Below are 17,143 nucleotides of genomic sequence, written 5' to 3'. Positions count from 1 at the left end.
AGATGGAGCCTGTTTATTCTTGGAGTCACAGGTTGTTTTGTAAAGCTACATCACTTTTATGACTCAGGATTGATTTTGTAACTTTTTTTTTTTTTTCGAAGTTATGTTTTGGGCTTTTTGGCCTTTAGTGTATAGGACAGCTGAGGAGCACCCATAAAAGTGGTTCAGGAGAGGGAAGATGACATGCAGCAAAGGGCTGAAAGCGGGAATCGAACCCGTAGCCGCTGCAGAGAGCTTCATACATGGGGCGGACGCCCTACCAACTGCGCCAAATCTCCACCGCATGATTTTGTAACTTTGAGATTGAATCTTTTCGACTGGTTCTGTAATGTGAAGTATGCTTATTATCATATAGGAAGTGATTATATACAACTTTTTTACATGAGTTTGTTTTTTTTGATCGCAACAATCACAAAAAAATTCATACAGTATATTGTAAGAGAAAAACTTAGGAATTTTCTGTTTGCAAATCGAAAATATGCATTAAAACAGGCTGATGGAAACACACATTTAAGACTTTTTTAAGACTTTGTGCGAGAAATATTTTTCTAAGTTGATTTAAATAATCAACGTAAAATAGTTGAGTAACTGTGACTGCCTAACTACAAATAAGCCTACTAAAGCAGATGAATGTAGTGGAGTAAAAATCTTTGCCCTTGAGATGTGTTCCTGTGAGGGACACGCCATCTCCTGGTGACACCCTGCAATTGAATGAAGAGGCGTGTTTATAGTGGATTCTGGGCACACCTCCAAGAGGAGGGGGGGACTGGTAGCTGGCTGGCAGCCGGCTGGGAGCTGGATGGCCTCTGGCTGGGAGGGGAATTTCGAGGCTGCTGCATCTGTATATGTATTGTGAAAGGGTTTAGATCTAAGGACTCCCAGAAACTCATTTTATGAGTCTGCAAAGAAAATGATATTCCTATATCTATGATTGATCCCTTCTGTTTATGCATTCATTATTGCATATCATTTTATGGGGAAAAATCGTGGACAAAACACAATTTTACTGCTGCAGCTAATGATGAAATGCTACATCATCATAGTTTCATAATGATATAAATTGTAGGCTGAAACCAAAATATGGCTGGACCATGTATGGTAAATGTGCTAATTTGTGGCCAAACTCAATACTCACTGTTAATGTCTATAATGCGTATTCCTGGATATCAAATGTTCATTCATTCAGGGTTGTGTCAGCTCCTGTTCATACTGCACACAGGTGAGTGCAGAAGAATCCACCCTGACAACTATATCATTAAGTTCTCAGCTGATACAGCCATCCTACTTTGAATTTTAGCCAACACTTATTTGTTTTTAATTAATTGACAAACAATTGTTTTTTAAGAAGCAATGTTTATCATATTCCAATTTATATACTATACTAACGTATAACAACAATTTTCGTTTCAGAGAAGATAATATTTTCGTTTCAGAGTATGAAAAGAATAAGTAATACAGATTACAGACACTGTGCATTGAATTATTATTCAAGTAGGTAATCAAATAAACAACAAAATCAAAAGCAAGACTAATTTCTGTTTTTGATATTTTTTCAGATTTGTGGATTAATGACAAGGATATTTTCACCATGTGCTAAAAATGAAATACAATCAGATATTTTAATGATTCCTGAGGAGATTTAGTGGGCTCTTAGTGGCTAGGGATAAGCCCCTACAGGGTAATCTATAAAAACCTTTAAGATGTTAGTCACACAACCAACTACATTTTACTACCATCAGAGAACTAGAAAGGATTGTTCAACACTTACCTTTTAATTTCAACTTTGCACACCAACTGTTAGACCAGTGAGTGTGCAACTGTGTGTGTGTGTGTGTGTGTGTGTGTGTGTGTGTGTGTGTGTGTGTGTGTGTGTGTGTGTGTGTGTCCTTTTTTGATGATTTTCCACTAAGCTTTTGGCTTTTGTCATAGTTTGATATCAGTTTAGTCTGTGTGACTCCCTCATTTAGGGGGTTACATGACTTCTTCATTTGGGTGTTACTTTGTGGAAAATTAAAAGACACTCTTGATTCCACAGCCAAGATCTTTCTTTCTTTTTTTAAATTAACTCAGCTCAGCTTACTAAACCTTGTCATCAATTTTATCACTCATTTTCCTATGATTTCATTCCATTAGTTGGTTACAATCAATGCAGCTTAAATACAACCATTGTTACAACTTAATATGACAGAAGCTAATGTGTATTACATTACCATACTAAGACTGTGTGATAAAAGCCCTTTTTCTCACAGTTCTTGTGTGTTCGGGGAATAGGGATCTCAACCTCTTTTGACAAAATATCTATATATATCAAACATAGCATATCATATATAGCCAAATATAACAATAGTTTTAAACAAAAGCAGCATAATCAGTAATGCAGTATGCATTAATGCAATGCAACAATGACAGGAATAACTATATCTAACTTATTACTTGAAATTACAGTAACTTGTAATATGTCACATTTTGAAAGTAACTTCCCAACACTGGGTCTAAGGCAGGAAATATTAAAGACTGTAGGATTTACAATAATTTTCCTTAAAAATTTCCTTTTCTGGTTGCCGTGAAATAATTCAATGGATGGATGGTACACAGACCCAAATGACACTCAGTAAATGCATCTTACTGTAAAAGCCTCTTTAGTATGTAATTCAGGACTGTTCGTTCCTGTTCATTTTGAAAGAGTAACAGTCAGTGGGGAAGCTCTTGAAATGATGTAACTTCATTACTCACTCAGTACATCATAAACAGCCTTTTGCCATTTTATGTCTGTCCCCACTATTCAATTCAATTCAATTCAGTTTTATTTGTATAGCACCAAATCACAACAAAAGTTGTCACAGGACACTTTCCATATAGGGCTGGTACAGGCCGAGCTCTTTTATCTACAGAGACCCAACATTTCCTTTATGAGCAAGCACTTGGCAACAGGTTAAGCCTACTCTTAAGTGTAGAGACAGTGTATGCCTCCCGGACAAAGACTGGAAGATGGTTCCAGAAGAGAGGAGCTTGATAGCTAAATGCTTTATGCTGTAGCATCGCCAAAAATATTGTCTGGAGCTTTCAAATACTCTTTTCTTAAATACGACTCTTTTCATTTTATAAATGACATCATTAGACAATAGTAGATATTTTTCTGTATTCAATGTCAAAAATAATTTTTAGCTTTTGTCAAGCATAGGAGCCAGTGTTTGGAATGCTCAGTCTCTATGTAGTGTGTATAGAAAGATCATTTTAAGTGTTTGTCTTCTTGCCCCAGGTATGCCATAGGTAATGTGGAGCGGTCAACCTCAGCTGGGATTGGCTGGTTGGACACTCTGGGCGACCAACTGGGGAAGCCATATAATGACACCATCATTGGGTCGGGTCCTTCCATTAGAGATAAATATGTCACAGCTCTGTACTTCACCTTCAGTAGTCTAACCAGTGTAGGCTTCGGGAACGTCTCCCCAAATACCAACTCTGAGAAGATCTTCTCCATCTGTGTCATGCTTATTGGTGGTGAGTTCTATAAAACACTTGTTCAAACTTCAAATCTTAGCATACTTTAGTCAAAAACACTTGCATCAAAGAAATGACCAGTCTAGATGAAAAAGCTTTCAAAGAATCCAAGTAAGCAACAAGGCTTCTGCTGGGAGAAGTAACACCAAATACCAAAAAATAGCATGTAAATAGGTAGTTGGGAGGTGGACAAAAATGCAGAAAGAAACAGTGTTAACATCAGCATATCAGCATAGTAATGGTGACAAGTGTCTAGTTACAATGGCCAAGCTCAATGCCTGCATGAATATTACTGCACTTGTCAGCTAATGAGGGGCGCGGCTTGCGGACAGGCAAGCCAGGCAGTTGCTTGGAGCCCCCAGCCACTAGGGGGGCCCCGCCCACTTATTTCCGATTATTGATAGGTCTGGGCTTTCAGGAACCTCTGGTGGTCCCTGGACCTAAGTTTGATAACCACCAATGTATTTTTTCAGTATTCATCTCAAATGTCCCAGAAATTGTGCATTTATGTGTGCAAGAAACAAATTATTGTGGCGTGCACGGGTGGGGTGGGGGCCCCAGGGATTTCTTCCTTGGAGCCCCAAGAGACCTGAGCAATGCCACTGCAGCTAATCTCACATCTGTGAAGGAGACAGTGAATGTGATGCATGATTGAAACAGTTGATCAGCTGGTGCAAGCCGAACTCTTTCATTCATTTTGTCTTTGTATATTTCTAAAGTGTTACGGACTCTGGAAGTAGGACTCAGATGCAGAGACGGTAATCACAGTTTATTTCGAAAAAGTAACAACAAAAGAAGTAACAACTGAGGAAGCCGATATAACGGGAACGGAGAAGTCAGTCTCTGCTGGAGGACACTCGACAGCTTTTAATGAAAAACACAAAACTCCGTTAAGGGAAAGCGCACAGGCAAAAGTCCAAAAATAAACGCTGGAGAAAACTCGACAGCCACCACACAAAAAACAGAAATTTCCACTCGGGGAAAAACTCGCAGGTAGGATGAAACTCAGGTGCTGGAGAGAACTCGACAGTCACTGGTGAGAAACAAAAGCTCCGCTGAGGGAAAAAGCACACAGGCAAAACAAAAGAAGCACAAGTGCTGGAGAACCACTCGACAGACACTTAGAACAAAAAACTCCGTAACGGGTTAGCACACAGGCAGGAAAACAAAACTCACAAAATCACAGCGTGCGCGAAGGCAAGATGGCTGGAGAACACAAGGCAGGAACCTGGAGATCAATGCTGAGGCGAGAAACACAAGCATGAGCAATGTGACCATCTGGCATCAGAGTGTGGGAGAAGCATGCTTAAGAAGGAGAGTCCTGATTAGGGGAGATAGGTGACAGGTGTGTCAGGAGCTGCTCAACCCCTGCAAAGATCAGCCCTGCCCCTGCCTTGTTCCAGCCCTGAAAAAACACACAGAACAAAATCAGAGCAGATCACCAACCACGGCCACAACATAAAGGCCCTTTCACACATGTTGTTTGGTTCATTTGGTCCGGAACTTTTTACAAATGAACCAGATTTTTGGGAAATTCATCTCTAAGAATATTGATGTTGCATGTTTAAAGCTTCATCCCTGAAAAGTACTATACAAGTCAGAAATCTGGGTGTCACACCTGTTTTTGGGCTTCACATTCCATAGCTTCCAAAACTGCTTTTTGTTTTTAGTATTTGAAGAATATATCCAGTGTAAAAGGCTTCTTCTTTTCCAGAGATGTATATATAGGGTTTATTTATTGTCAGTTGGGCCATTGCAGTGCACCCCTCAGTGGTTTAAAAACATATACATGGAATCCAGGTTAGTTTCCGAACTGATCAGAAAATGTTACTCCTTCTACTCCTTACTCCTTCTCAAGTGCTCATTCGCCTCTATTTCATAAACAGCAACTGACCTAACTTAACATTTTCTAGTTGTTCTACGGATTAAATAAAATGTTGATAAAGTAGATTTTGGTTTTATGGTCCCAGTTGCTGGAATTCAATGATATATTGCATTAGATGTGCTCCAGCATTAACATATAGGGATTTTTCCCTGAGTCAAGGTCAGTCTGCTTTAGCTGTGCTGTGCTATGCCCATTCATGATAACATGCGATTCCACAGCAGCAACTTGCCGAGCAGAATGCACCTAGAGGGCATACCTCAACATAGTCCAGATTGTGGCTGCAGCATTGTCATTTTGTGTTTTTGTTTGTTGATTTTTTGTTTAGTTTTTTTGCTCATTTCTGTCTTTCTTGTTCTTGGGGCTCTAATGGACCACTTGACAATTAACTGTTAAACTTCTTGTTTGAATAAAAGGTAAATGACACAAGCTCTCTGTTTCTGTTTCTCTCTCTCCCTCAGCTCTGATGTATGCCAGTATCTTTGGTAACGTATCAGCCATTATTCAGCGGCTGTACTCTGGTACAGCACGCTACCATGCGCAGATGATGAGAGTTCGAGAGTTCATCCGCTTCCACCAGATCCCTAACCCCCTAAGACAACGGCTAGAGGAGTACTTCGAACATGCATGGTCATACACTAATGGGATAGATATGAATGCTGTGAGTATGAGAGATTACCAGGCGATCGAACAATGTCATGATATTAGAGGTCCTCACATCTTGGACTCAGTCATCTCAACAGAATTTATTATTATTCATTCATTTACTATTCATTCATTATTATTAACACCATGTGTTGATATAAAGTTTTATGATACAAATTATTTTATCCGGCAGCACACTTTCCTACATTTATTTGTATTTAATCATATTTCTGCACATTAGGGCCATGTACTATATATCAGCATAACTGTCACCAAGAACAGTCCATTGTGGGTGCTGTGGAGCGCTCAAGGAGTAGGTCATTTTCCCAAAGTGCCAATGCTTTTTTCCTTCTGTTTCACACCAATAACCATTTACTTTAATATCCACTCATCCCAAATGAATACAATGTTATTGCTAAATGAATACAATGTAATTTCTGACACTATTCTGACAAAGGAAGAGTAAATTGTGCATACACTCACACAGAAATAAAAGTGGATTATTGGCATACCAGAGGAGAAAGAGGGTTCAACTATCAAAAATGTTTTTGGAGATCTCCTGAAAGACAGACTTGGCATTGTCACTTTTTGGAGTCAGACAAACCTCCAAGAGCATCACTGGTCATCTGTCATTGTTATCATGAGTACAAGGAAATTCTCCAACATTCATGACAGGCTGGAACCAAGTATTGAGTATAGATAGTATACAATCACATACCAAGGTATGTACATATTCTCCCTGACTGCACCCCCCCCTCCAAGAAGCTGGCATCATTCACTAATATGAGACGTACGCTGTGTGGGATAACATTTGTCAAATACAGATTCATACACCCAGTGCACCTGAGAGTGACACTACCCATCAAAGATGAGAGTTTTGCTAAGGAGGCCATGGACTATGTGACCCATAACACTACAACATGACCGTATGTACAAATTAAGAGGAAGCGAGTATGAGTATTGAGTTTTTGGACCTACTACACTTGTGCTTTTGAATGGGCTACTTCTGAGATTTAGGTTATTAAGTCTATTATGGATCTGCAACATACCTAAGAAACACAGAAGCAAATTGTTTAACCCAGCTACATTGCCAAAAGTAATCTGCTGTCTTAGATTTAGTTCCTTGATGTCTAGGGTTGCCACCTTGGATTTGTGAAAAAAGGGACACTTGACCAAATGTTTGGGGCGGAGGGCTCGGGCATTATTACCAGTTCATACTAACCAAATTAACATGAAATTCAGACATAGGAGACAGCAACAAAGCCATGTTGATACATTTAATCGTTCAAGGTTCAAAATCTCACACACATGATACTGACTGCTAGGCAAACCAGGGTAGATGTAGGCCTACCAACACACTAGAACACAGAGAGAGACATCACAGCCGTGTTTCACTCCATGGTACACACTGGTAAGCTCTGCCACTGCAATCTTGTCTTCTTCTGGTGAACCTTTTTTGGTTGTAAAAGTTGCAATGGCTGCCTGTTTTTGTTTGTTTGATACCACAACTTGATGCTTTTTTGTTTTCGCGTGGATTTCCATAGCGTTTTTTCCTTCATATTTTACAGAGATTTTTGCCGGACACAAAACACAAGTGGCGGAAAAATGGTCTTCCTGGGTCGGCCGTACCCACTCAAACTCTGAAAGTGTCACCCAGTGAGGATTGTAACGAGTATATCGTTTTTTTTGTGCCGGTGACTTACATGAATTTGCTCCTTCTCCTTCCTCGTCAGTCCTCTCTCCTCCCATTTTAAATTAAGACGCCAAAACTTGGTGAAAAAAAGATGGACGCCTGGAAGTTCAGCTTGCTCTGTCTCTCTTCCGTCAAGTTTCCGTAGAATCCCTTGGGTTTGGTCGAAGTTGGGTGGTAAAGATTCTTATGCATACTGGACTCCACTCTCAATAAGAAACTATAACAAACACACACACACACACACACACACACACACACACACACACACACACACACACACACACACACACATATATATCCTCAGTAAAAGTGAAATATCATTCCAGTGGAGTGCAAGCACATACTGCAGACTGTTCATTTAGTGTGGCAGAGTGTTTTGTCCAGCTTTAACATACTAAGGGGGAATTTGAGAAAAAAGTCTTTCAGAAGATAGAATTTCAAGATTCTCGGAAAGAGAAATGCATTGAACAATTCAATTGCAGAACCCCAAAGTCCTATTAGCCACTTTCAAACTGCTGGTTACAGTTTACACTGGTCTTCAGTCAAAAGGGATTCACACCAATTGATGTCTGTGTGCTTGTGTAGCTGAGATATTAATTGTGTCCTCCCTGTGTGTCCTCCATCCCTACTTCCCCTTCAGGTTTTAAAAGGTTTTCCAGAGTGTCTCCAGGCAGATATTTGTCTCCACCTCAACAGGACTCTGTTGCAGGACTGTAAGGCTTTCAAAGGTAACACTATTTTACATCCCACAAGTGGATGTGTTATGAACACAGATATCATGCATTTATAGTGGTGCAAAGTCAATACATTTACCCAAGTACTGTACTAAATACAGTCTTAATATACATCCTAAGTAATTCCATTTTATGAAAAAGTAATGACATGTATATGTCATTTTTAAGTGTATGGACAGTGCCCATGAAGGGTATTTTACGGTGCAGTACACACACACACACACACACACACACACACACACACACACACACACACACACACACACACACGCACATTTTTGGTTTTCACAACTTTTGGGGACATTACATAGACTTAAATTCATTTCCTGGAGAAATACCCTATCCATAACCATAACCACTACTTAAGTAACCCTAACCTTATGCTGAGTCCCCACAATCTGACTGCGTAGACAGATTTATGTCCCCACAACGTGAGTAATACATGGACATAAACACAGACACACACACATACACATATAAACATGTCTTTTGTAGCATATGACTGACACATTGTGTCTATTATGTTGTCTAGGATCCACTAAGGGCTGTCTGAGGGCCCTAGCCATGAGGTTTAAGACGACCCATGCACCACCAGGTGACACCCTAGTCCATGCTGGAGACCTGATATCAGCTCTGTACTTCATCTCCAGAGGATCCATTGAGATCCTCAAAGGAGACGTGGTGGTAGCTATACTAGGTAGGTGCTTGTATTAGCCATATGCGCCATGTATGTAGCCCAAGTAAGACTCAAATAAAATTGTAACAATTTTCTAGGCTGTTTACATCATATATGAATAAATGAACACCTCAAGATTCCCATGTTCATATCATGACTACATTTTCCTGTTCTCCAGGGAAGAATGATATCTTTGGGGAACCTATAGATTCATATGTTCTGCCAGGAAAATCCAGTGCTGATGTCAGAGCCCTGACCTACTGTGATCTGCACAAGATATACAGGGAGGATATGCTGGAGGTATCACATGCTTTGTTGTCCAGTTTATATCCACCTGTTGAAGACAAATTCAATTATTTCCTGTTATTTGCGTTCACAGGTTCTGGACATGTATCCTGAATTTTGTGAATATTTCTGGTCCAACTTGGAGATCACCTTCAACCTCAGAGATGTATGTTACTCATGTTACAGCTCCTCAAGTTACTGCAACAAGGCAGAAAGTATGAAAAAAATTAACAAAGGATGTGTCTTGAATTTCACTTTGACTAGTCACCTTTTAAAGGGAGATACATTTTTAACTGCAGGCTCAATACAATGTAAAGACAAAAGTAACTTCAATCTTACTGGTGGGATGTAATTAAAGATACCTCATATTAAAACATACAAATACACATACATAAAACATTTCCTATTTACATATCATTACAGACAAATATTTTTAAATACATTATTTGTGGATGTCTGTAGTGTAAATGTGTGAAGCTAACAGATCAAATTAATGTGAACCCACTGTTCATGTGACAAGAAATTAAGAGCTGGGGTACACTAGAAAAGAGCTGATTCTTGGGGCGAATGCTGTCGCTGACTCTATTTACAGGGGCAGGGCTTGCAGACAGGCAAGCCAGACAGTTGCTTGGAGCCATCGGCCATGAGGGGGGGCCCGGCCACTTATTTACAACAACGATTATTGATAGGCCTGGGCTTTCAGGGACCTCTGTTGGTCCCTGGACCTCACTTTGAGAACCACTAATCTATTTTTCAATATTCACCTCAAATGTCAGAAATTGTGCATTTATGTGTGCAAAATCCAATTTTTGAGGCGTGCATGGGTGGGGTGGGGGCCCCTGGGATTTCTTGCTTGGAGCCCCAAGAGACCCTAAGCAACGCCACTGAGTATTTAAATATTTATAGCTGACCCAAATGGCCACAGTGGAAAGCAAAGTGAAAAGTGGACTATCATAGAGAGGGTGGGGACATGATTTTGTTTAAATAAGGTGATAAGGCCTCATGTTTTTATATGGTCACCCCTGGAAGACATTCATACTGTTGCATTTGCTGGTCACATGAAGAGTGATTAATTGAAGAATGAAAAAGCAAAGAAGTTCATTTCCTCCTTGCTTTGTCACTTACAGACACCTGGGGCCCGTTGCACAAAACTAGGATAAGGGAGGTAACCGGCTCTGGCCACAGAACGTGCAGCTCGGTCAGCCGCAGCTGTTATATTAGGCCTAATCAGTGGAGGGAAGTGAGAGGATTGCTTAACATTATGTTACGTGATACGAAGTATCATTTCAGAGGGCAAGTGCACCTCTTACCGCTTGTGTGTGTCCAGAGGATGATGCGAAATTTTGCTTCAAAGAATCAAAGTCCACAGATAGTTTCCTAAATCGTTTTTATTGCAAGAAATATTATCCACCATTGACTCTGATCATTAAATGTGTGTCAAGCAAGTAAGTCTATCCTAAATCATTTTTATAAATATTATCCACCATTCACTCTGTATTACCAACTAGCGTTTGAGCCAGCGCAATGATTTAGAACAATCAGGATATTTGACCAGAACTTTTTTATAGGTGTCCTATAACACTTTTTAACGGACACCCTGCAGCCAATCAGAATCGAGTATTCACCCAGACCATAGTATAACAAGGAGTTATACAGTCTGATGCAGTTACATTTACACAATTTCACTTACAATTTCAACTGATTCATAATCAGAGTAAAACTACGTTTTCGGAGATGTTAATCAACTATTTGGATTGTAATTGTGATGTTTCAGCGGAGCAGTGAGTGGGTATTTGTATGCTACTTACGCATTCAGGCAGTCTGCAATACTTTGCAACACTTTCTCTCATTGTTTTATAACTGTGGCGGTGTTGCCTTTCTTTTTAATTTGGTTCTTCACCTCCTCATAAGTCTCCATGAGGACTTCTGCCTCCGACAGGGGAAAGTATGCCGCTCTAGCTGCCATGGTGAATCGGTGAATCTGTGATCGATGGCGGGGTCTATTTGAGGAAGCCGCGTGCACATACTTATCCAGGATAGGTTTCACCTGGCTTGTTGAATCCGTGTCTGCTCAGCCTGGCTTGGTCTTTGTGCAACCAATTAAGCCTGGACGCTCATGTTTTGGATTGGTAAAACTCAGCTCAGTCACTTATCCTGGATGTCTTAATCCTACTTTTGTGCAACGGGCCCCAGATCAGTGACCGCATGACACACGCACACGTGCGCGCGCGCACACACACACACACACACACACACACACACACACACACAGATGTCAGAAAGGTGTGGGGTTTAGAGGGTGTCTAGCTTTTAGACCGTCCAGGCAGTTTTGATGGAGTATATTGGCACCTTAAGCTTGATTTTATGAACATTTTGCATGGAAATATCAAAAATTTTCTTTCACACTTTAAAGCCATAGTGTGCCATTGTCTTTCACAAACAAAGCATTGAATGAAAAGCAACTGTATAACTATAGTAACGGTGCATGATTCTTGTTCTTTTCTTGTTCTACCTCTGTCAGCAGGTGAATAATGAAGCAGTAGGTTTTCTAAGTGGACAATACTCTGACTGTGAGGGATGCAGTGGACCACAGATGAAACACAAAGTCTCTGCTACACACACAGGTAGCACTTCACAAATACAAAAATCTTGTAAGGATAGATAGCACCTGCAGAGATTCACTGCAGTCAGGCTGGATCAGATCACAGACATGATTTGGCATTCAAATTTTTAAGAAATTCTTCTTGTTCCAAAGCAGAATATCTTACAAAAATGCAAGGTTTTCATTTGACATACATTTGCTACATGGAGCAGCATATAGGCATGTGTGATTGCCAGATATTTCACATGTATGACACCAGATATTCAAACAACAATTTGACTTCTAATATTACACGTGAAACACATTTCAGCTGTGATGGCTTCACGTAGTATAGGCACATGTGGTCTGACATTTTACATACATATGAAGTATTTTTAGAGAACAATAATACACCGTACAAACTGTTCAGTTAATACTTTTCAAATATGCTTGTTAACGAAGAAATTTCATTCATTTTTTTCTAGTCGTTACGTCTCACTCTGGAGTTGAGAGATTTCTTTGACTCACCTTTGACATTAAATGTCTATTTTGTGCTTATTGTTCATTGCTGTTTTCATCCATTTTCACCAAGCACTCATTGTGTGAACTTTGTTAATTTCTTCAGTTTAGTAATTGTTTATATCTATTAGGTGACATCTCTGTGAGGAGACACAGTAACCGTGAGCACCATGACGACCACAAGAAAGACAGCCACAAGCATACATTGTAAGACTCGGAGCTTTACTCCTCTCCTACAAATTATACATTAAGCAATTCTTGGTCTATATGTACTAAGTGCTTTGATAGATATGGCCCTGTGTTATCCAGTGAGAATGAAGAGGAGCATGCAGGAGTGACCGGCCCTGCTCACACCTCCAGCATCCATGCAGCTGCCACGGACACTACAAGCTGTCCTGAGACAGACATGAGAGAGACGACATGTAACCTTTTCACAGGCAAGTGTTAAGGTGTATTAAAGGCATATGAAATTAATGAAATAGCAAAAAAACAAAAAAAACAATAGTGTGATAACTTGTATGGTAGTGACATCTTCACCCGATCTGTATGTGTTTCACTGTGTATCTGAATGTTGATCATATGCATATTCACAGGAGTGTCCAACATCTTTGCATTGTTGGGCTCAGAGAGTCGAGAAGAGCAGAGATACCAGGAGGTGCCCTGCTCCCACAGCTTCCCCTTGCTTCTTCCTCAGCCTCCTTCCCAGCAGCTCCTTGACCTGCCTTCCTCCTCCCAACTTCCCTCCAGCCTTTCTCATGTCTGTCCTCCTCCTCCACCTGTAATCTCTTGGAGGCAGAAGGTGACATTAGAGAACAGGCTGGAGGCACTGCAGCAACAAATACACAGGTGTGTCTCAGGGCTTTATCAGAATCTTTGTTAGTAATGGTGATGACGTCACACGTCAAAGGTCAAAAAATCAACAGCACAATATGAGCAAAAGGTGGATGCAACTTTGGTCATTCACATCTATAGTTACATCCAAACAGTCTGTCATGAAAGTGATGGTCAATTAGCTTGCCAACAAGAATTGCAGCTCAAAATTCTTTGCAACCAAAAAATCACATGCATCAAGTGCTTCACATGAAAAGAAAAGAAAAAACATCATAGAAGGACTGAATGAACATATAAACAGCAATAGAAAATTAATGTAAAAAAACGAAAACCCACTTGATAAAGGTGGATTAATAAAAAACAAAATAAATTAAGGCTGAAAATAAAGGCATCATAGGTCAGAATGTGTAAAATCAAGTAAATACAACATTTTGAAATAAGTTTTATTCATATCAGGTCCCATTCCAACTTTGGGGAATGGAATGGAATGTTTCAGCTGACTCCTTGCTTGGATTCGTGGCTGACATCTGTGTGTCTCATCCACAGGATAAAGTTTATTATTATTATCATTATTATTGTTGATTATTATTGATAATAATAGTAATAATAGTAAACTTCAATTGTATAGCACCTAAATGCAGCTTAAAGTGCTTTACAACAAAAAATCCCATGCGCCAAGTGCTTCGCATAAAAATGCCATAGAGTGAACATAAAAACCGGGATAGGAAATTAATGGAAAATGAGACACAATAACTGCAGTTTTAAGGAGAATCTGTGAGCAGCTGAAAAAAATGGAGGAAAACTGGGCTCCCAGTTCACTCAAATATATACAAAGAAGCCATGACTGTCTATTACAAAGGAATACATCTGGCAGAGAGAGAGAGAGAGAGAGAGAGAGAGAGAGAGAGAGAGAGAAACATGGCAGACAAACCTCAGACTGAGCTAATCCATCTTTTTTTCTGACATGATTCTAACATATTCAGACACACAACACTCTCTAGAGCAGTTAATATCACCATGACAGCAATGCCAACACAGGAAAATAAACTGGATTAAAAGCACATTCTTCTGGGGACAGGGTGATTGAGCTGAGGCTACACTGAATATTCACCATCACTAACAATTTATTCTTCAATAGAAAATATGTATCAAAGCAGAAAATGTTATACTTCATAACCAATTGCAGCCTGTTTATAAGAGCCCAAATTTGTCTGTGGGGGCTGGACTTTAAAAAAAAGTTATATTTAGGCCTAATTATTATTTCAAATTTCACTTTTTATTTTTAGGAATCTATATCAGTGTGAACAGTCTCCTAAAATACATGGAATGATGATGATAACAAGGTACTGAACTAGAAAAGACCTGGGTGCTCCACACAAACCCCTCAGATCAGCAATCAATGAATGAGTTCCTTATCTCAACAAAAAAAATTCCTCTTCAGGATCCCAGTGAACAAAAATACTCAGTTTGAGACTCAAACAACACTTGGAATAGACATAGCCAATAACATAGATAGCAAAGTGAATTAGACCACTTACATGCACAAGGTCGAGGCTTTATGTGCAAGTTGAGAAATCCATTTTTAAACTTTTAGAATGCACAGAACACAATCAGACTATGACTGTGTCAGAGAAGGTCAGTCCACATACTGATGTCATTCAAAACTACATACTGTATTCTTTTGGCTTACCAAGGACTTCTGAAGACCTACTTTTCATAATAGTATATCGTGGTACCTGTAAGAGTTTGGCTTCTATGGGGCCGGCCAAGTTGACACTATATTAAGGTAGAATGTCAATTACTTATGGTTGGTCTCTGTTTCATAGTTTATCCATGGATAAATATAAACAGGTAAATCCCCATTCCACATGCAAAATATCTGTTGCATTTAGACCAAGTATGCCTGAATGATTTTGAATAAAATCTAACTGTGATTACTTTGACTTGTATTGCAATTATGATATAAATTGCAATATTAGAGGGAATAATAATTTTTACATCCTTATTCTCATTTTCATTGAAATACAGTGTACATTGTTCTGCCCCAGCTAAAGGCAGTCATAATGATTTTATTCTACTTCCTCTTGTAGATTGCCCTACTTTTTACAACTTGTGCTTTGCCCAAATAAATAAGTTTAACCATTTATAAGCAACCATGCCCACCTTGTAGCTAGATAAGTATTATATATTTTATTAATTTATAGGCCTAACTCTGGCTAAGTTAATCAAGAGACACATATCTGAGATTCATGCATCGGCAAGACTCTGGAACCATTTAGGGAGTGAGGTCAAAACAAAATCTGATGCATCACTACTCCTACTACTATTTTTTCTGGTAGGTTAATAATGCAAATATTGTGTCTGTTGGACCTGTCCTCTGGTCCCTCCATGCTTGCTTTGCTTTTGGAATATGTCTTTTGGAAAGATTCTTCCATAATAGTCAAGTGGGTCAAGAGCCCTTTGTGATCTGTTGACAGCTTTTTTTAAATCCCATTTGAGTTCTTTGTTACTTCTATTTTTATGGTGTCTAGTTGGTCTTCACACTTAGCAAACTCTGCCACAATGAAGGATTGCTGCTCCTTCAGTACAGAAGTTGCTTTCTTAAGTGACTCAAGTTTCTTGTCATCTTTCATGGGTTCATGACAAGATTTGCTTCTCAGACCTTCAGCCAATGTATTTAAGGGTTTTGAGAGTACACGCAATTATAGATGTGTGGAAGTTTAATAAGCAGTGTCCCGATTTTATACACGGTCATTAAAATGCCTTAAATGACTGCTCTTAATTACGTCACCTTGCTGAAAACATTTGAGAAGACTGAGAATTGTAGTAAACTGAAACATCTTTTTCACAAAAGCCAAAATGAACCACTGACATACCAAAAAGATGTTTGCTTTCTTAATTTTCTTAAACCTTTAATTCACAGTTACCATATGATACAGCAGAGAAAGAGAAGAAAGTAAAAGTTCATCATTACAGTATGCATGTTTGTACACAGAACATTTTCTTGGGTAAAGAACTTCTTAAACTCTTCTGTTTGTGTATCAATGAAAACTTTCACTGTAGCAGACAAGTAATGCAGCTTGGCTATAGAACAGACTTAACACCTAATTGTTCTTCCCACTCAGTCACTGTACTGTGGTAGTCTTCAGTCTGGCATATCTCTAACACTGTATAAACTGTGTAAACCTTTCTAGAAACTGATGAAGCTATTTATTTGAATGTGGGTGTTTTCCAGGTTGGAGTCTCGCATGTCAGCAGACATTGGGGTCATTATGCAGTTGCTGCATAGGCAGATACCAATGATCCCACCTTCCTACAGTAACTTGACATCGACATCTAACACCCCCTCCTCCCCCATCATGTGCCCCACTGCTGCTTCCCCAACAGACAAGTTACCAACCACCAACCCCCAGAAGCAAGAGTATAACAAAATACAAGATGAAGTCCTTCAACAACTTCCAGAATCTAACACCTGTGATTATGGTTCATCTATCCTCCATTTTACCACCTCACCCCCTCTCATCCATGCCTCACCCCTTCAAACTTCTTCATATAAGTCACTGTTTTCTTCTAACTTGCCCCAGAACACCTCCACCTCTCCACCCATGCTTCAAACCTCCACCCAGTACTCCTCCTCTGTCCTTCAGACAAGAAATCAGTGTGTGTCTCCCTTACATTCATTGTCCCTACCCTTACCCCTAACTCCACTGCTTCGAGAGAAGCTTAAACAGCCAGCCCTTACTGCCAGGACACGGAGCTTAGGCTGTGTCTCACAGGTACTGTAAACCTTTGAATG

At 39.6% G+C, this 17,143-nt stretch overlaps 1 protein-coding gene across 1 annotated transcript in view; it reads left to right on the top strand.

Annotated features, from left to right (window-relative positions):
* The window catches only part of LOC139339450 (voltage-gated inwardly rectifying potassium channel KCNH6-like), a 70,144-nt gene extending 53,223 nt beyond the window's left edge, over positions 1–16,921 (top strand). Inside the window, exons 11-21 of the mRNA XM_070975073.1 lie at positions 3,260–3,501; positions 5,845–6,044; positions 8,362–8,449; positions 8,988–9,152; positions 9,310–9,431; positions 9,511–9,631; positions 12,648–12,723; positions 12,826–12,953; positions 13,110–13,362; positions 16,583–16,821; positions 16,905–16,921. Coding sequence (XP_070831174.1) covers positions 3,260–3,501; positions 5,845–6,044; positions 8,362–8,449; positions 8,988–9,152; positions 9,310–9,431; positions 9,511–9,631; positions 12,648–12,723; positions 12,826–12,953; positions 13,110–13,362; positions 16,583–16,821; positions 16,905–16,921 — 1,651 coding nt within the window. The remainder of the gene's footprint in view (positions 1–3,259; positions 3,502–5,844; positions 6,045–8,361; positions 8,450–8,987; positions 9,153–9,309; positions 9,432–9,510; positions 9,632–12,647; positions 12,724–12,825; positions 12,954–13,109; positions 13,363–16,582; positions 16,822–16,904) is intronic.
* The last annotated feature ends 222 nt before the right edge of the window (positions 16,922–17,143 follow it).

Source organism: Chaetodon trifascialis, chromosome 11 (assembly GCF_039877785.1).
Source record: "Chaetodon trifascialis isolate fChaTrf1 chromosome 11, fChaTrf1.hap1, whole genome shotgun sequence".
Lineage (NCBI taxonomy): Eukaryota > Metazoa > Chordata > Actinopteri > Chaetodontiformes > Chaetodontidae > Chaetodon > Chaetodon trifascialis.
The sequence above is the reverse complement of the archived record's forward strand: the minus strand, read 5'-3'. Positions and strand labels throughout refer to the sequence as shown.